The sequence below is a fragment of the Triticum urartu genome, chromosome 3A (genome assembly GCF_056163025.1).
Source record: "Triticum urartu cultivar PI428250 chromosome 3A, HENAU_Tu73, whole genome shotgun sequence".
Taxonomy (NCBI): Eukaryota; Viridiplantae; Streptophyta; class Magnoliopsida; order Poales; family Poaceae; genus Triticum; species Triticum urartu.
This window is the reverse complement of record NC_141875.1, coordinates 103,994,595-104,013,322: the sequence shown is the minus strand read 5'-3', so window position 1 is coordinate 104,013,322 and position 18,728 is coordinate 103,994,595. Positions and strand designations below refer to the sequence as shown.

At 48.1% G+C, this 18,728-nt stretch overlaps 3 protein-coding genes and 1 pseudogene across 5 annotated transcripts; 1 reads left to right on the top strand and 3 right to left on the bottom strand.

Moving 5' to 3' along the window:
• Positions 1 to 5,576: 5,576 nt before the first annotated feature.
• Positions 5,577 to 6,071, bottom strand: LOC147978785 (secreted RxLR effector protein 161 pseudogene; annotated as a pseudogene).
• A 3,331-nt stretch (positions 6,072 to 9,402) lies between these two features.
• LOC147978784 (polygalacturonase ADPG2-like) lies at positions 9,403 to 13,445 on the top strand. Of its 2 annotated transcripts, XM_087546534.1 has the most exons (10): positions 9,403 to 11,177; positions 11,258 to 11,431; positions 11,555 to 11,686; positions 11,801 to 11,953; positions 12,071 to 12,091; positions 12,198 to 12,405; positions 12,522 to 12,603; positions 12,740 to 12,851; positions 12,972 to 13,085; positions 13,159 to 13,445. In XM_087546534.1, exons 1-10 carry the CDS (start codon positions 11,175 to 11,177, stop codon positions 13,390 to 13,392), a joined length of 1,233 nt encoding a protein of 410 aa, XP_087402660.1. In that variant the 5' UTR covers positions 9,403 to 11,174; the 3' UTR covers positions 13,393 to 13,445. The 2 variants fall into 2 exon arrangements, with proteins under 2 accessions (XP_087402660.1, XP_087402659.1); XM_087546533.1 differs by having other exon boundaries at positions 12,972 to 13,445.
• A 46-nt stretch (positions 13,446 to 13,491) lies between these two features.
• Positions 13,492 to 14,448, bottom strand: LOC147978783 (Putative thiol-disulfide oxidoreductase DCC). The gene is made up of 3 exons (XM_087546535.1): positions 13,987 to 14,448; positions 13,812 to 13,904; positions 13,492 to 13,725 (listed from the first exon to the last, which is right to left on the bottom strand). Exons 1-3 carry the CDS (start codon positions 14,382 to 14,384, stop codon positions 13,635 to 13,637), a joined length of 582 nt encoding a protein of 193 aa, XP_087402661.1. The 5' UTR covers positions 14,385 to 14,448; the 3' UTR covers positions 13,492 to 13,634.
• A 260-nt stretch (positions 14,449 to 14,708) lies between these two features.
• LOC147978782 (uncharacterized protein At2g34160-like) lies at positions 14,709 to 16,938 on the bottom strand. Of its 2 annotated transcripts, none has more exons than XM_087546536.1 (5): positions 16,588 to 16,938; positions 16,441 to 16,489; positions 15,351 to 15,413; positions 15,042 to 15,148; positions 14,709 to 14,971 (listed from the first exon to the last, which is right to left on the bottom strand). In XM_087546536.1, exons 1-5 carry the CDS (start codon positions 16,786 to 16,788, stop codon positions 14,882 to 14,884), a joined length of 510 nt encoding a protein of 169 aa, XP_087402662.1. In that variant the 5' UTR covers positions 16,789 to 16,938; the 3' UTR covers positions 14,709 to 14,881. The 2 variants fall into 2 exon arrangements, with proteins under 2 accessions (XP_087402662.1, XP_087402663.1); XM_087546537.1 differs by having other exon boundaries at positions 15,084 to 15,148; positions 16,588 to 16,930.
• Positions 16,939 to 18,728: the final 1,790 nt, after the last annotated feature.

The window sequence follows — 18,728 nt, the reverse complement described above, 5'->3', positions numbered from 1 at the left end:
ATCTCAGTTCTGACCGCATTCTTACGTTGGTTTCTCTCTTCTTAGTAGTAGTGTTTTGTCAGAAGTTGTAATGTATTTTGCCATACTCTTTATATTACTTCTGGCTTACTCTATTTTTCTTTAAAGAACTTGCTTTTAGAAGAATTTGTCGCAATCTTCAATTCACCCCCTCTAGTCAACATATTTGATCTTACAGTGCCAGACCATGGCGCAAGTTTTCGTACGTAAGTAAGTCTAGAACAGAAGAGAGCGGGATTAGTCTGTCCCGTTGTTTTGCATGCATGCACACCATCCAGGGAGGTATTCGATGGATTTTCATAACTTTTTCGACAATTGAAATACCATCATACAGTACTCTCTTCGTTTCAAAATAAGTGTTTTAATTTTAGTATAATTTTATACTAAAACTAGTACTAAGTTGAGACACTTATTTTGAGACGAAAGGAGTACGTAACTAGCAAGCCTAGAATGGAGACTAGGATTAGTCTCTCCTATGTTATCCCGCAAAAAATTAAGTCCAGCTCCTATGTTTAGCATGCGTACAAACCGTCCAAGGAGGTATTTGATGGATTTAGCGATAATGGGTTAGAAGGCAGAGGAAGAGTTTGTAGGGGAGGCAAAAGTGGGTTTAGGGAAAAGGGGGAAATGGGTAGCTGGGGGGTTAAAGGTGTGGTTTGGGTTAGCTTCTCGTTAGTGTGCAAGGTGACGAAGGTTATTTTTTAGATTTTGAAGCGAGGCCGTTCACAAGGGAGAAGTCCTGGAAAATGTGTTTTATGTGCATGGCGGATGTCTGATTAGTTTGAGTGGGCTATGATGAGAGTATCATCGGTGTATTGTAGCACAATTGGGGGCAAATCCTAAATGTTGAGTGCATGCTACATGGCTCATGCACAGTCAGGTTGTGATATTCCCACCTGTTGTAATCTTGTCGGCCACGTCCTTATCTCCTTTGCTTGTTACATAACACGGTCTTGACTTGTGATGTCACATACATGAAGACCATGCTCGCACAAGCAACAGTCAAGCCACGACAAGAGCCAGTCACCACCAACAGGTCCAAAAACTAAAGGAGGGAGATCATGAGCACCGTCAAATCCCAATTCAGAACACTCCGGTTGTTTTAGGACTCTAGATATGGACGTAGGCTATACGTGCAACTGTTGGAAATATTAGCACTTTTTCGATTAGCAACTGTTGGAAATATTAGCAACTGTTGAAAACCTTGAAGCATCTTAAATCGATCCCCGAAAAAGTTAAAGAGGAGTAAATTTTCATTTTTACTTCTCTAACATGTACGTAACCAATCCCCTAAAAGCTTTAGAGGATTAACAATTATCCTCCTTGGCCGTCCAGACTCTTAAATATACTTGGCCGTCCATCCATAGAGTAAAAAAAAATTCCTCTCCCCCTTGGCCGCACCCTCCCCACCATGCATGTCTCTATGTTCCACTTCCTCCGTTTCTAAATATTTGTCTTTCTAAAGATTTCATCAAGTGACTACATACGAAGCAAAATGAGTGAATCTACTCTCTAAAATATTTCTATATACATTTGTATGTGATAGTCCATTTGAAATCTCTAAAAAGACAAATATTTAGAAACGGGGGAAGTATTTTGTATTCAATCTCCCTATACTGTGTTGAGTAAATAGGCAATTTCTCGATTAAATTAATCCACGAGTAAATCACTAGCACGACATTGACACAAATAAACACATACTGGTATCCAGTCAAGCTAGCACATACTACGCTAATTGCAGAAAGATCTACGTATAACGCTAGCATGGCTAAAACAGAAAACAGTAGGAGCGGGATAAACGAGTTATACCCTCCAGTAGGCCATGCAGAGGCCGCGGCTTTGGTGGCGGCAGCGGCGTCCTCGGCGGCCTTCTTGTCGGCTTCAGTTTTCTCGGTGGCGGCACGTTCGGCGTCGATGGAGATGGTGATGATGAAGGCGACGCGGACGTAGAGAAAGTAGACGATCGGAAGCGAGCAGTCGCGTAATCGCTGCCCAAAAACCTATTCGCCCCTCACCCCGTCGACCGTGTACGCGGCGGACGGGATGGAGTCACCGGCGGCAGCAGCAGCAAGGGGATCTGTTCGTGGCGGCTAGGGTTAGGAGACACCGCACACTTATATAGACGCAGCCGTCCGTTAGTGACTGGCAAAAATAAGCGCGTAGGTGTGAGCTCGGCTCGGCTCAATCCCGCAACCTTTATAAACCACTCCAACTCTCCTTCCAGTAGCGGGGTGGGACTAAACTTCCCACTACACCTAGTGCCATATAACCCACATGGGCCCTTAGAGATTTTTCAGAAATTGCTATATGGGCCTAGAGCCCATCTCAAATTTCAGCATATTGTAGTGTCCATGCCTCTTTGTTAGACTTGTCTATTTGTATTGTTACTTAGTCATCAACCTTTCCTTTGTAATGATGTATTTATCTCAGTTCTGACCGCATTCTTACGTTGGTTTCTCTCTTCTTAGTAGTAGTGTTTTGTCAGAAGTTGTAATGTATTTTGCCATACTCTTTATATTACTTCTGGCTTACTCTATTTTTCTTTAAAGAACTTGCTTTTAGAAGAATTTGTCGCAATCTTCAATTCACCCCCTCTAGTCAACATATTTGATCTTACAGTGCCAGACCGTGGCGCAAGTTTTAGTACGTAAGTAAGTCTAGAACAGAAGAGAGCGGGATTAGTCTGTCCCGTTGTTTTGCATGCATGCACACCATCCAGGGAGGTATTCGATGGATTTTCATAACTTTTTCGACAATTGAAAGACCATCATATAGTACTCTCTTCGTTTCAAAATAAGTGTTTTAATTTTAGTATAATTTTATATTAAAACTAGTACTAAGTTGAGACACTTATTTTGAGACGAAAGGAGTACGTAACTAGCAAGCCTAGAATGGAGACTAGGATTAGTCTCTCCTATGTTATCCCGCAAAAAATTAAGTCCAGCTCCTATGTTTAGCATGCGTACAAACCTTCCAAGGAGGTATTTGATGGATTTAGCGATAATGGGTTAGAAGGCAGAGGAAGAGTTTGTAGGGGAGGCAAAAGTGGGTTTAGGGAAAAGGGGGAAATGGGGTAGCTGGGGGGTTAAAGGTGTGGTTTGGGTTAGCTTCTCGTTAGTGTGCAAGGTGACGAAGGTTATTTTTTAGATTTTGAAGCGAGGCCGTTCACAAGGGAGAAGTCCTGGAAAATGTGTTTTATGTGCATGGCGGATGTCTGATTAGTTTGAGTGGGCTATGATGAGAGTATCATCGGTGTATTGTAGCACAATTGGGGGCAAATCCTAAATGTTGAGTGCATGCTACATGGCTCATGCACAGTCAGGTTGTGATATTCCCACCTGTTGTAATCTTGTCGGCCACGTCCTTATCTCCTTTGCTTGTTACATAACACGGTCTTGACTTGTGATGTCACATACATGAAGACCATGCTCGCACAAGCAACAGTCAAGCCACGACAAGAGCCAGTCACCACCAACAGGTCCAAAAACTAAAGGAGGGAGATCATGAGCACCGTCAAATCCCAATTCAGAACACTCCGGTTGTTTTAGGACTCTAGATATGGACGTAGGCTATACGTGCAACTGTTGGAAATATTAGCACTTCTCCGAGTAGATTTATCTACGAATAAACAGTAAGCATGGCATAAACGGTATGCATCTCATAGCAATACCTAAGCATACTAGCACGTACAGAACATAGAATCGAACCTTCTATGAGCAGTACATATACGGCTAGCATAAGTATGAGTAAACGAGGGATGAGCAGATCATACCTTCCGGTTGGCCAGGCCAACACGGCGGCTGTAGCAGCAGCCTCGGCGTCGTCCGTGGCCTTCTTCTTAGCGGCGGCGGCGGCGGCCATGGTGTCGATGCATAGGAAGTAGTGGAAGCAAAGGCGAACAGAGTTGGGGACGGATCGGGAGCAGTCGCGTCGAGACGCTCCCCAAAAACCTTATTGACGTTCTCCCGGGCAGGATCTCGAACAACAGGGTTCCGGAGGCACCTGCTCTCCCGACCAGCCGTGCACGCGGTCGTCGAGATGGGATCACCGAAGGCAGCACAGAGTGAGGAACAGTAGATGACGGCTAGGTCAAGCGAGAGGGAGTGAGTGAGCGGAGGCCCACGACCGAGTCGGCCCACTCCCGGCAAGGGAGTCGTTGTTCCCGGCAAACGTCGCACCCCCGGCAAGGGGTCGACGAATCCTGGCAACGCGGGTCCCGACAAGAGTCGCACCCCCAGCAAGGGGTCGACGAGGCAACGCAAGTGAGCCCACAATCCAATGTCTTGGATAGTGGCCCTCATGTTAGCGACTCGTTAATTAATCCTTGATTAATTATTTCGTTCCTGAGTGGCAAAAATAAGCTTCGGCTCGGCTCATTCCCGCAACCCGCAACCCGCGGCGCGCGCGCGTCGTGACGAGGCGAGGCGGGCGGCGGAGGAAGAGGAGCGCGCGTGTACCACTCCTCTTCCCAAGCTCCCAATGGCAAGTGGTAGAGCAGCCCTTATAAAGGGGTCTCAACTCTCCTCAACTAGCAAGGTGGGACTAAACTTCCCACCACCTGCCATCTCATACATGGGCCTCAAGATTAACCAGGGATTAGTGTCTTATATGGGCCTAAGCCCATCCATAATCCAACAATCCCCCACCAGATCTCGAGGCACATAAGTTTGTCAACTGTTCCAAACAATGTTTGATATACTAGTATTTTCAGTGGAGACTGTTAAGTTGAACTTCCACCTAGAGCGACAGGATTAGACTTCTTCACAACTGAACAATGGGCTATCCCTTGAATTGTCAGTTTGGCGTGCAGAAGTTTCGCCTATTGTCAGTTGATACATGGCTGCCGAAGGCTAAACCCCACGGGTGGAGCTTATTAGTCATACTCTGTACCTTCTCATGAGCTTAATAGAGATTCCCCAATCTCATAGACTGTGACCGGTAGTCGGGCTCACATAGGTGTATTCCTCTAAAGAATACTCTGTATGTTAGCATCTTGCTTACACAAGTTTTGGAACACATTAAGACAAAAGTCAGTCTGCCTTACAGAATTGAGAGTATTGTGCATCTTCAACGGAGTGGGTTAATTAAGGATACTCTCCTCAGTTGACTGCTGGATTGTTTTCCCAGGTCCTAATTCACGGGATCTCCGATCACATAGGTCGGGTTACCCCCATGGCAACTTACGTGGGTCTCATACCCATTTCCCTCGATGTATTTTCTATCACAATCCGTGATAGCCCTTTCATAAAAGGGTATGCCAGATTCTTAGCCGTCTGGATATAATCCAACGCTATTACTCCGGAGTTTCTTCATTTTCTGATAGATTTCAATCTTCTTCTTATGTGCTTTGTGGATTTCATGTTATCCTTTGAACTCTTAGCCTTGGCAATCACTGTTTGATTGTCACAGTTCATAAGGACAGCTGGCACTGGTTTATCAACCACCGGCAAATCCAACAAAAGCTCTCGAAGCCATTCTGCTTCGACGCATGATGTGTCTAATGCTGTGAGTTCTGCTTCCATAGTCGATCTGGTTAAGATCGTCTGCTTGCAAGACTTTCAGGAAACAGCACCACCACCAAGTGTGAAGACATGTCCACTTGTGGCTTTCATCTCATCAGCATCAGATATCCAATTCGAATCACTATACCCCTCAAGTACCGTCGGGTACCCAGAATAGTGAATTCCATAGTCCGTAGTACCTTGCAAATAGCGCATCACTCGCTCAACAGCATGCCAATGCACATCTCCCGGATTGGAAACAAACCGGCTCAGTTTGCACACAGCAAATGAGATGTCGGGACGAGTAGCACATGCCAGGTACATCAGTGAACCAACCACTTGAGAATATCTCAATTGATCTACAGCCGTGCCTTCGAATTTTCGAATCCGCACGCTAGGATCATATGGTGCTGCAGAAGGTTTGCAGTCCGAATATCCAAAACGGCTCAAAATCTTCTCAACATAGTGGGATTGCAAAAGTGTAATTCCACCTTCAGAATTTCTCAGTAGCTTGATGTTCAGGATAACATCAGCCACACCCAGGTCCTTCATCTCAAAGTTGTGAGATAGAAAAGACTTGACCTCCTCAATGACCTTGAGGTGGGTCCCAAATATCAGTATGTCATCGACATACAGACACAGTATAACTCCTTCGCCCCCACCATAGCGATAGTATACATATTTGTCAGCTTCGTTCACAACAAAGCCAGCAGATGTCAGAGTAGTGTTGAACTTCTCATGCCATTGCGTAGGCACTTGTTTCAGGCCATACAAAGATTTCACTAGCTTACACACCTTTCCTTCCTGACCATTTACTACAAAGCCATCCGGTTGTTGCATGTAAATTTCCTCGTCTAGCTCTCCGTTAAGGAAAGCCGTCTTAACGTCCATCTGATGAACGAGAAGACCATGCGAGGCAGCCAAAGCGAGTAACACTCGAATGGTTGTCAGTCTACCCACAGGTGAATAAGTGTCAAAGAAATACTCTTCTTCTTTCTGGGTATAACCCTTGGCCACAAGCCTAGCCTTGTACTTCTCAACAGTACCATCGGGCCTAAGCTTCCTTTTGAACACCCACTTACATCCTAATGGTCGACAACCATAAGGACGATCAGTGATCTCCCATGTCCCGTTAGCCAAGATGGAATCCATCTCGCTGCGGACCGCATCCTTCCAGTAGTCAGCATCCGGAGATGCATAAGCTTCTGAAATGGAACTGGGAGTATCATCATCCACGAGGTACACGAGGAAATCATCACCAAAGGACTTTGCAGTCCTCTGTATCTTGCTCCTGACAGGAGCTTCCTCGTCATCCTCCGTGAAACTCTTATCACTTTTATGTTCATAATATTCCATCGGAATAGCAGGTTCAGGAGTCTCATCAGATTCCAGTCTAGAATTGCTTTGCATATCTCTCATGGGGAAAATATCCTCAAAGAATGTAGCATCCCTAGACTCTTAATTGTACCGACCTTCTGGTCAGGTACCTCAGATTTCACCACTAGAAATCTATAGCCAACGCTATGCTTGGCATAGCCAAGAAAAACACAGTTCACGGTCTTTGGTCCCAACTTGTGCTTTTTGATTATCGGCACATTGACTTTCGCCAAACAGCCCCAAGTGCGCAAGTAAGAGAGTGTAGTTCTTTTCTTTTCCCATTGCTCATAGGGAGTAGTCTCATTATCCTTTGTGGGAACTTTATTCAGACATGACAAGATGTCAATACAGCCTCCCCCCACCATGCCTTGGATAAACTCAATGTATCTAACATGGCGTTAACCAAATCAGTTAGAGTACGATTTTTCCGTTCGACAACCCCATTTGACTGGGATGAGTAGGGAGGCGTCCTCTCATGAATAATACCATGTTCCGCACAGAATAAATCGAACGCATTAGAAAAGTACTCTCCACCACGATCAGACCGGACTCGTTTTATTTTCTTCTCAAGTTGGTTCTCAACTTCAGCCTTATAGACTTTAAAGTAGTGTAGAGCCTCATCCTTAGTATTTAACAAATACACATAGCAGAATCTATTGAAATCATCAATCAGAGTCATGGAGTACTTCTTTCCACCTTTAGTCAACACACCATTCATCTCATAGAGATCTGAATGTATGAGCTCTAGAGGTGCCAGGTGTCTCTCCTTCGCAAGCTTGTGAGGCTTACGAGGTTGCTTAGCTTGCACACACGCATGGTACTTAGAGCCTTTGGCTAAAGTGAAACTAGGGATTATATCCATCTTAGCTAGCCGCGTCATACAACCGAAATTTATGTGACAAAGACGTGAATGCCAAACTTCGGATTTTTTCACATTAGAATGAATTTGGTTCACGACTTTATTACAGAAATCCTCTAGGGAAAGGCGGAACAAACCACCACAATCATATCCTTTTCCAACAAATAGTCCATACCGAGATACGACCACTTTGTTAGACGCGAATACTAACTTAAACCCTTCTTTACATAGAAGGGAGCCACTAACGAGATTCTTCCTTATGGCGGGGACATGCTGCACGTTCTTCAGTTGCACGATCTTTCCCGAAGTAAACTTCAGATCTACTGTGCCAACACCATGAACAGAAGCATGCGAGCCATTCCCCATCAGGACGGAACAATCTCGTGCGGCCTGGTAGGAAGAAAACAAAGACACATCAGCACACACATGAATATTGACCCCAGTGTCAATCCACCAATCGGTGGACTGACAAACTGAAAGTATGGTAAACGGATTACCATACCCAGATGCCGCATCATTGTTGCTCAGAGTGACATTCACAGACTTAGAGTCCTGTGCTGGCTTCTTGTACTTGTTTGGGCACTTGTTTGCCCAATGTTCATCGGAACCACAAGTAAAGCAGCCATCTCTCTTTTTGTCTTTCTTCTTACCCTTCTTCTTAAAGGTAGCATTCTGCTGGACAGAGTTCTTTCCCTTGAACTTGTGGAAATTCTTCTGCACCACATTGGCGCTAGAAGAACCCTCTGCCCCTTTCACGTGTGAGTCCTTTGCTCTCGAGTTCTGCTCAACACTGAGATGACCAATGACATCCTCAACAGAGAATTCACGTCTCAGTGCTTGAGAGAAGTAGCAAAGTTCCTCCAACTAGGAGGGAGTTTTGCAATAATGCAACCCGCGACAAACTTGTCCGGTAACTCACACTTCAGGAGCTCCAGCTCCTTAGCAATGCACTGTATCTCATGAGCCTGGTCCAATACAGAACGGTTATCAACCATCCTGTAACATGGAACTGCTCCATGGCATACAGCTCACTGCCAGCATCAGTTGTGCCGAATTTGACTTCGAGCGCATCCCACAAGTTTTTGGCAACGCCCATATGAATATAGGCGTCAACCAACTTGTCTCCAATCACACTCAGAACTGCTCCCAGAAAGATTGTGGTTGCGTCTCTAAACGCCTTCTCCTGTTCAGGAGCAATCGTTTCTGTGAGGGACACACCACCAACACAAAACACGTTCATCACTGTGAGCCACAAGGTGGTCCTAGTTTGCCAACGCTTAAAATGCGTCCCGATAAACTTTTCCGGTTTCAGAGTAGCAGCAAGGCCTTGAATCGAAAAGTGCCTAAAATAATGTTTTTGGATTGTTGGAAATATTAGCACTTTTCCGATTAGACTTATCCACGAGTAAATAGTAAGCATGGCATAAATGGTATGCATCTCATAGCAATACCTAAGCATACTAGCACGTACAGAATATAGAATCGAACCTTCTATGAGCAGCACATATACGGCTAGCATAAGTATGAGTAAACGAGGGATGAACAGATCATACCCTCCGGTTGGCCAGGCCAATGCGGTGGCTGTAGCAGCAGCTCGGCGTCGTCCATGGCCTTCTTCTTAGCGGCGGCGGCGGCCATGGTGTCGATGCAGAGGAAGTAGTGAAAGCAGAGGCGAACAGAGTTGGGGACCGATCGGGAGCAGTCGGGACGCTCCCCAAAAACCTTATTGCCGAACTAGGTTACTTCACTCCCGGCAAGGGAGTCGTTGTTCCCGGCAAGCGTCGCACCCCCGGCAAGGGGTCGACGAATCCTGGCAACGCGGGTCCCGGGAAGAGTCGCACCCCGGGTACCACTCCTCTTCCCAAGCTCCCAATGGCAAGTGGTAGAGCAGCCCTTATAAAGGGGTCCCAACTCTCCTCAACTAGCAAGGTGGGACTAAACTTCCCACCACCTGCCATCTCATACATGGGCATCAAGATTAACCAGGGATTACTGTCTTATATGGGCCTAAGTCCATCCATAATCCAACAGCAACAACATATATGGGCACTAGATGATTGGCAATACAATCACGTCGGATCTCATCTGTTGTAATTTTGGCCGGCCACGTCCTTATCTCCTTTGCTTGTTGCATAGGACTCTAGATGTGGACGTTGACAATACCTGCAACAACATATATAGGCACTAGATGGGTGGCAATACAATCACGCCCCATCTCATCTGTCTCTACAATAACGAATGAGGTGGGTTGGTTGAGACGTTGCGGGTCTCCCTGGATTTGCAACCGATGCAATGTCGGCGCACGCCTTTGGAAAAGAATGGAAGTCTTCCCAATTTGGAGTAGGCTTTCGAATCCACGATGGGTGAGTGATTGCGCACGGTGAGCGAGAGATTTCATAGGATCAAAAACTGGCTGACACATACACACGCGCGCGCGCGCGCGAAACGTCGCCTGTCGCCGAGCATTCATTTGTAAGCGTGGGGTTCGGCTCCTCTACAGTTATGTTACTACTGCACCACCCGTAGTTACTTGTTCAATCTGCCGTTCAATCTAATCGGAGGGCTTCCCTTTCTCTCCATCCTTCTCATCGCAGCGACGTGTACTTCCCGAGGAAGCGGGCGTTCTTGCTGTCCACCGACCAGTGATGAACTCGAAGAACTCGGCCTCAACGGCCGTGTACTCGACGTGCTCCAGCTGGGGCTTCTACTTGTATTTCTAGCCACGACGATCTTGTAAAATTTCAGCAAGAAGGCGATCTTGGTGCGTGACCCACACCCATGCCATTAGCTGTGAAGGAAAATCCTAGCTACCCAGACCGCGCCGCCCAAGCCGTCCATCTCGCGATCGGACGGCCCCGGACGTGCACCCGTGCATTTGCTCGATCCCTTAACGATATCCTCCCTCTGTATCTTGTTCTGCAATTCGGGGAATGAAATACTACACCCATTTAATAAATCATCAAGCCATCGCAAGAGGAGAGGAGGGACGGACGCGATTACATGCTGGAAATGGCGTCGCGTCGCGTTTTTGGCAAGGCGCAAACGCAGGCAGCTGGGCGGGATAACCGCATGGCATTTCTGGGGCTCGCGTGCAGCTAATCTCCTCTTTCAAACGGGGAAAGGACAGACAGACGGCCGCGGTCTCCTGCGCTGATTTGGATATCTATAACATCCGCGGCATTACTGCCACGACAAACGAGAGGTTTGGCCTGAATTTTTGCCCCATTTGCTGCTGCGCCTACGCTCGTGTCGTGCGCTCTCGTCTCGCGCGTGTATGTATAAGTACATACACATGAGCACACGGCTGTCGGCGTCATCGGTCGGCACGGCGGTGCTTGCAACCTACTACCAGCAGGCATCCCCAGCCAGCTCTTCTTCCACCGATTCAGCTGCTGATCGTGGTAGCATCGGTGATCATCATGGTATGCGCGTCAGCTATGCTCTACCATCGCTCATCATCTATGTGTTGCTTTGCCTGACGTGTGGATCTTGAAAATGGCAGAGGGCTGCAGCAGGACATGGCGCCTCCTTCCTCGCGCTGCCGCTGCTACTGCTTCTCGTGGTGTCGGCCGAAGCCCGATCTGCGGCGGCGGCCGGGCGGCGGAAACGGGAAGGGACTCGGTACAGCGTCATGGCTTTCCACGCCGCCGGGGACGGCAAGACGGATGATTCCAAGGTATAACATCAGCGTACTCCCATACGATTCTCGACGTGCATGCATCTTGGTCACCACATTGCCGGTCAGATCAGATCTTTCTTACTTGCTTATCTGCACCCTCCGTCTTCGTCTCGCCGGCAGGCGTTCGAGGAGACGTGGGACTCGGCATGCAGAGACAGCGGCGGGGCGACGGTGTACGTCCCTGAAGGAAGGACCTTCCTGCTGGGAGAGACCAAGTTGCAGGGACCCTGCAAGTCGCCGATCACCATGCAGGTAAAAACCATCCGGCGATCGACGACGATCAGGCCGTCCGTCCTGCATGACCCATCTTCGTCTCTAGTCTCTAGCACAAGAGATATCATATAACCGAGGCTGGTGCTTCCGCAGGTGGACGGGGACATCGTGGCGCCAAGCTCCATCTGGGGCCTAAAGTCGTTAACAAGCCTCCTGGCCTTCTACAGGGTGGACAACCTGACGGTGGACGGCAGCGGGCAGATCGACGGCCGAGGCGCGCCGTGGTGGGACTGCTACAACAAGAAGGTAACAGCAGCATACCTGGGCAAACAAATATGGCCGTTGCCTTCTTCATTCTATCTTCATATATACATACATTGTCCACAACCTGACGCTGACGCCCCTCCTCTCTTGTTCCCACAGAAATGCCATTACCGGCCACAGGTAAGCGCACACACAATCCCTCTTTCAGTTTCAATCTGGAACTAGTCAGGCATATGTATGTGTGTATGTTGAAACTCATCCAGGCTTGCACATACTTGTAACCCAGCTGGTGTCATTCTTGTTCTGCAACGGTCTACGGGTGACCAACATACGCCTCAAGGACAGCGCCGACAAGCACATGAGCGTGTTCGAGTGCAGCCAGGTGCAGGTGCACAACGTCACCGTCGTGGCGCCCCACGACAGCCCCAACACGGACGGGATCACCATGGGGGCCTCCGACCATGTCCGCATCTCCTCTTGCAACATCCACAGCGGTACACCCCCCTCCTTCACTGCATGCACATTGCAGTCTCGCATCAAGGGTGTTTGCAACACTCCTGAAGCATGTTTGCAACACTGCTGCTGACATGGATACATTGGACAAGTGCAGGTGATGATTGCGTGTCGATTCTAACGGGCACCACCGATGTCAACGTCACTGACGTCATGTGTGGGCCCGGCCATGGCATCAGGTATACAGATGCACAACACAGCCATGCTTATATATGCAGGCCTGTGCTTACCAAGTGCATAAGATATTTCTGATAAGCATTGTCTACTGAGTAGCATACATTGAGCAAGGTTAGCTGTTTTGACCTTATTGTGTAGTGTGGGAAGCCTTGGAGGTGCCGGTGAAAAACAAACGATGGTGGAAAGAATTACAGTATCCAACTGCAACTTCTTTAATACGATGACCGGTGTCAGGATCAAATCGTGGCAGGTAACACTGAAGCCGTATCTACATGCATGTGTGTGCCATCAGTTCGAAGATACCAACCCATGGTTGCATACACCATGGTAGTATTTTCCCCAAACTTATATGATGTTATGAGAAATGCAGGGAGGGCGAGGCAAAGCGAACACGTTCCTTTTCACGGACCTCAACATGACTGAAGCACGGTATCCTATCTACATCGACCAGTTCTATTGCCCCCAGGGAAACTGTCCAGAACGGGTGAGGAAACCCACTCAATTGAATTCAGTCACCACCACTACCTCAACTGAAACCATATTGGCTGCATTTGCAGGAAGGTGGTGTGGCCATAACGGACGCGAGATTCATCAACATCCGGGGGACGTCCTCGGAGCAAGAGGCCATCCAGATCCTGTGCAGCAAAAGCGTGCCGTGCCACGGGATTTTTCTCCACAACGTGGACCTCTCTTGGGCCAACCACACGGCCCCAACAAAAGCCAAAATCCTAAATGCCCAAGGAAGAGTCGCGGGCAAGGTGAAGCCACAAGTACGCTTCCGTGGCCTCTGATCAGAAGTGCTCTCCGTCGTGAACATAGTGCTTGGACATAGACAGAGGAGCCAGTGCAGAAATGCTTACCATAGGTGAGCGCTACGTGAGGCAGGGTAGTAGTGCTAAAATTGGATTGGTTGTAATGATGGTGGTTCATGCCATCTCATATCTGTCATGCCTACAACTTCTCAATGTATGGCCATTCTTCTATCTATAATACTATAAGCAAGAGCACTGAGGTGCTTATCTGCGGCACCAATTCAGAGTATCTCGCATGATTCTGTCTCTGACCGGCCGAACACCACATACCGGTTGTTCGCGACGTTGTCGTAGGCGAAGTCCCTCACAAACCTAGCCATGGCACCGCCAAGAATTAGTAGTTTGCAATTGCAGTGGTTCAATTGAAAGCATGCCGTGTGTGTGTGAATTGAGCTTACAGAGGGGCAATTTTGAGGAACGCGGCGAGCTGCGGGAACGGCAGGTTGAGGTACTCCATTATCCTCAGCACAGCTTCAGACTTGATGTAGGACCTGCACAGCAACAACATTTCTGATACTTGGTCCATGGCTGATGTCCATTAACAATAGCAGAGCAGCTAGAGGCGATGGTTACTTGTCCTTCTCGACGAGGACGACGCTGGAGATGTCGTCGGGGCTTCTGCCGGACCGGCGCAGGAGCTTCCTCCCGGAGTCGCTCTGGAGGGGGATGTACCTGATGCTCCGGCCAGGGTCGCGCTCCCGCACGAACCGGACGCCGCCGTTGCAGAGGTTGCACACGCCGTCGAAGAGCATGATGGGCCTCGAGTCGGCGGGCTGGAAGAACTCGGCGTCCGTGGCCGCCTTCACGGGCTCCCCCGCCGCCGACGCGGCCGCCCGTAGGCTCGGTCGCCGGAGTCCCCTTCCCCGTCCTCCCGTGTGTCGCGGCTGCAGCGGAGGCCCGCGCTGCCGCTGGGGCGGCGGCGCAGAAGGCGAGCTGTAGCTGCACCAGTAGCGCCCGGCCATGGTCGCCATCGCCTCCTTCCTTTCTCCCGTGTATCTGCTGTGCAGTGGCTTGTTGAAGCTTCATTCTCTTCGGAGCCGAACGCACGGTGCGCCTGAGGCTACGTGGCACGTCCAGCAACGGGTAATTTGGCCAGGGTAAAACGGGCTTGCAGCCGAGCGGATTTGCTCCCAGACTTTCACATTCCAAACTAAAATTACATGAGAAGGACAGCGCTTGCATTTGCACCATAGTGGTATCCATCAACAACATTATAAACGTAGAGCCACCAGATTGGGACCAAGCAGAGCACACGCGAAAAAGATTATTTCCAGCCAGCGGTTTGGAGAAAAAAATGCACGCGGAACAGATTCATCATCTGCCAAAGAGTTCACAAACACTGACACTAAGAAAATACAAGTTAAACAGGGACACACACCATGTCTCGTGCATTGGTTCTGAAGTTTTAAACAACAGCGAAAACAAAGTAGAGCAACGGGATGCGGTCGCTACGGCTTTGTTTGGTTCTTCAGGCCTCCTCCTCGCCTTCTTCGGCGTCTGCCGCAGCAGAGGCCATCAACTCGTCGAATTTCTCGCTCTTCCCCAACTCTATCTCAATCTGCGTGAACATATATCCATGTCAGTTTTAGTTGTTAAGTCGAATTTCATACATCAGAGAAATGACACACCGGCAACCAAAGAGACAAGCCAAACTGTTGTTCTTCTCTGACCTTGGCCTTTTGGAATGGGCGGCCTCTAGATTCGTCATTTATTTCCACTGTGGATGTCCTAATCTCTACACACATCAAGGTTAAAAGAGGAAAGTTCAGAGCACATAATGATAAACGGTAATGTTAACTGGCTGACGTTCCCTGGGAGGGAGGCCCCAGCGAACGCCCGCACAGCCGTTTGATCATGATCAAACGTAGCAATTTTCGCATAACAACGCCATTTGATCAGACATAGTCTACATTACAGGGAAAGAAGAAGATTCTTACTCTTCTCAACAGCGAGGCCGTTGTTCTTTAGAATCTCCGCCACAGTCACAACCGTCGCAATGGCTGCAAACACATCTTGGTTAGTGCCAACTTAAACAATAAAGAAAACAGAAACTCAATGAATGCGGAAGTGCCACTAATAAGTCCAGATGGCAGCCCATAACTTACATATGTAATCAATCAATTTTACTTGACAATCCTAAAGACTGATGTGTTTTCAACATCCAAGTCAAAGTGCCCATGGTTTGCAGAAGTATTGTGGATAGAGTCATAGTTATATGAGATTACTCAAGAGCGCAAGAGCGAAAGGGTCCATAGTGTAACGCTTGTGGCTCCAGAGTAGCACCTCCAGCGCATGATTCCCCGTAGAAGCAAATTTCAGGGCTGGTTAAAAAACCTCCCTCACTGGCAAACCATTATATCTGCATGGCGCCGGCCCAGCCAGTAGTAATGTGGCGGCTGGCCTGTGTGTGCGGCCTGTCAGGGTTTGTGGGGTTTCTCAGTTGGGAAGTGAGGTTTCTTCTTCTTGCAAAAAATATGTGGGAGGCGATCTTCCCCCCACTGGCTGAGTAATCAAGAACGCGGTCTTTCCCCAACTGGCCCCGAGTACTCAAGAGTGCGAGATACAATCCGATTGACTTTTGCACAACTGAATACACAATATTCAGTTATGCAAACAGGCATATCCCATGACAGAAGACTATTTACAACAGATTAAGCAAAAAATATCACAGGAGCACGTTAGTGTGCAAATATTTTTATCAAATGAACTCACCAGTTTCTGAAACTAGCAACAACACAGTCCAGGGGAATTGTTAGGGTTTAAGCAATAACAGAATATTTTACGGATCCTAGCTGTGCCGAAAGTCTAGTGGTTAACTACACATCTAAGCTACTCCCTCCGATCCATAATAAGTGTCACAGTTTGAACTAAGGCCGCACAATCACTCGATCAAATTCGCGAAAACACGAGGCACAAATCACACCATAAATAGTGTAAACATAGCAATCGGTTGCGCAGGCGGCGTTACCAAAATTACATCCCTACTGGCATTCAATCAATCAGAGGCACGGGAGAAACGAGACTCACCCATCCCGAGCGCGGAGAGCTCGACGTCGCCGTGCTGCTGCATATACCTCTGCAACCAACAAACCAACAAAGCAAAATCGTTTCAGAGACGGCGCCGACGAACGAACAGGGGATCGAACCAAAAAGGTGGACTGGCCGGCGCGGTACCTTGGCGAGGTTGACATAGAAGAAGAGGGGCTTCTTGGTGTTGGACACCTGGATGCGGTTGCTGCTGCCGCTGGCGCCCCGCCTCTGCCCCTCCCCGGCGGCGGCGGCGGCGGCCGGCGCGTCGGCCGCGGCGCCCGCCGCCCCCTCGCCGTCCTCCACCTTGAGGCCCCTCACGCCCTCGGTTATCCCCTCCACCGCCATGAGTGCTGGCTGGTTTGCTGCCGCGCCGCAAAGCTAGATCGACAGGATTTTTTTTTCTAGGTTTCTCGTTCTAGGTTGTAGTCTCGACCACGTTGCGTGCTGCGTTCGCAGAGAGAAACGGACGGAGGCGAAGGAAGAAGGTAAGCAAAGTACCAAACCCAGCAAACGCGTAACCCTACTTTGCTTGGGCTTTTCTTGGTCGTTGCAGCTGGCCGACGTGAAAACAACGCGAGAGCTGTATCCTGGCCCGGCCTGTTTTCCATTTTTCCGTATCTGTTTTTCTTTTCTCTTTATCACATCTATTTTACCAAGTGACACATATGTGGTAAGCAATCAACTATTCAAAAAAATGTTTTTTCTCATTTTCCTAAAAATATTCAGAAATTTCACAAAGTTTTCATTTAAAAAACAAAATCTCAAAAAATGTGCCGGTTTTCAAAATTTGTTCAAAATTTTCAAAACAAATCAGAGGTAAAAGAACTTAGGATTCAAAATTGTTAGCTTATTTAAAATGTCCGAAATTTCTTTAAAAATAGAATTGCCAAATTCAAAAAAATCTTTATATTTTTAAAATTTGCTCAAACTCAAAAAATCTTTAGGAATTCCGAAAAATGCTCATGTTTTCGAAATACTTTCGAAAATTTAGAAAATGTTCATGTTTTGAAAATTTGTTCAAAAATGCAAAAATAAATTGGGGAATTTAAAAAAAATCATAGTGTTCTTAATTCCAAAAAAATGTTCACATTTTAAAAAATAATCAAGATTCCCAAAATATGTTTGCGTTTTTTGAAAAAATTGTTCAAAATTTTGAAAATTATTCATGTTTCAAAAAATATTCACTTTTTAAACAATAAATCATTTTCAGAATTTCAAAAATGTTTAAATCTATCGGGGCTTATAGTTTTTATATCCCCACGCTGCCTATTTGGACACCGAAGCTTACAAGTTACAGTGGCTAGCTGGTAGGATCAGCAGCGATAGGTCCGTAGTTTGATTCCTCACTCGCGCAAGCCACTAAGATTAACAACGATAGGTCTGTAGCTTCAATGGCTCGAGGGCTCCTTCGTGGAGACCATAAAGGGGTGGCAATCGAGGTGGTTCTACATCACCAAGCCGCGTGACGCCAACTGGGTGGCGGCCCCCGAGTTTCGATCCGGAATCCCCACGCGGCTCACTTCCTGGAAGGAGAAGGGCCTGTCCTGGGGCTCATCGGTGGAGCTGGGCGGACTCTAGAAGTGTATCCGGAACATGACAAGCAAGAAACTTAAGCTTGTCAACATAGTCCAAGTCATGCTCTTCCGCCGGATCCTCCCATGTCAACAATGGGCTTTCAACTTATGGGAGTTCGACTCGGCCCAACACTAGACTCTACGTGAACTCTTCAACACGGCGCATAAGGACATCTGGAAGGTGCTGTTCAAGGGCACCGAGGTCCCTCCTTCTCTTACCGAGGACCGCGGGCTAAGCGCGAAGCGCCCTGCGAATCCGGTAAGCTATGTGCATAGGGTATTTATTTCCCATAGCTTAACCATATGCGGGGTCTGAGCTCCCATGCCTTTGACAGGTCTGGGTGGAGACATCGAAGCAGATTAACTGTCCGGCCCCTCTGCCCGAAGACCCTGCGGACGCTCTCCTGACGGAGATGCAGACTCCGGCTCCTTATGAGGTGCCGGAGAAGACTAAGAAGAAGGCCAAGGGAACCCGAAAGAGTTCCCGACGCCAGGTGGTATCGGACTCATCGTCCAATAACTCCGAGACGCACTCCTCCCGTGAAGACGAGGAGAAGGAAGATGAAGATTATCCCCCTCCAGCCAAGGGAGACAAGAAAAGGAAGGCCGCCCTAACCGGGAAGGCCGAAGGGTCCAAGAAGGGAAGGACTCTCCTTCCGGACTGCTCCACTACCGCCGCCGACGGCGAAGATGAGTGGCTGCTCAGGGCCA

Excerpts from the sequence above, each read along its gene's own strand:
- LOC147978784 (XM_087546533.1), top strand. Across the intron at positions 11,687-11,800 it reads AGTCGCCGATCACCATGCAG|GTGGACGGGGACATCGTGGC; the intron begins GTAAAAACCATC and ends GTGCTTCCGCAG. Across the intron at positions 11,954-12,070 it reads GGGACTGCTACAACAAGAAG|AAATGCCATTACCGGCCACA; the intron begins GTAACAGCAGCA and ends TTGTTCCCACAG.
- LOC147978783 (XM_087546535.1), bottom strand. The coding sequence starts at position 14,384 with ATGGCGACCATGGCCGGGCGCTACTGGTGCAGCTACAGCTCGCCTTCT. Across the intron at positions 13,905-13,986 it reads GTCCTCGTCGAGAAGGACAA|GTCCTACATCAAGTCTGAAG; the intron begins GTAACCATCGCC and ends GTTGCTGTGCAG. Across the intron at positions 13,726-13,811 it reads TTCCTCAAAATTGCCCCTCT|GTTTGTGAGGGACTTCGCCT; the intron begins GTAAGCTCAATT and ends TGCCATGGCTAG.
- LOC147978782 (XM_087546536.1), bottom strand. The coding sequence starts at position 16,788 with ATGGCGGTGGAGGGGATAACCGAGGGCGTGAGGGGCCTCAAGGTGGAG. Across the intron at positions 15,149-15,350 it reads CGGCCTCGCTGTTGAGAAGA|AGATTAGGACATCCACAGTG; the intron begins GTAAGAATCTTC and ends TGATGTGTGTAG. Across the intron at positions 14,972-15,041 it reads GCTTGTCTCTTTGGTTGCCG|ATTGAGATAGAGTTGGGGAA; the intron begins GTGTGTCATTTC and ends ATGTTCACGCAG.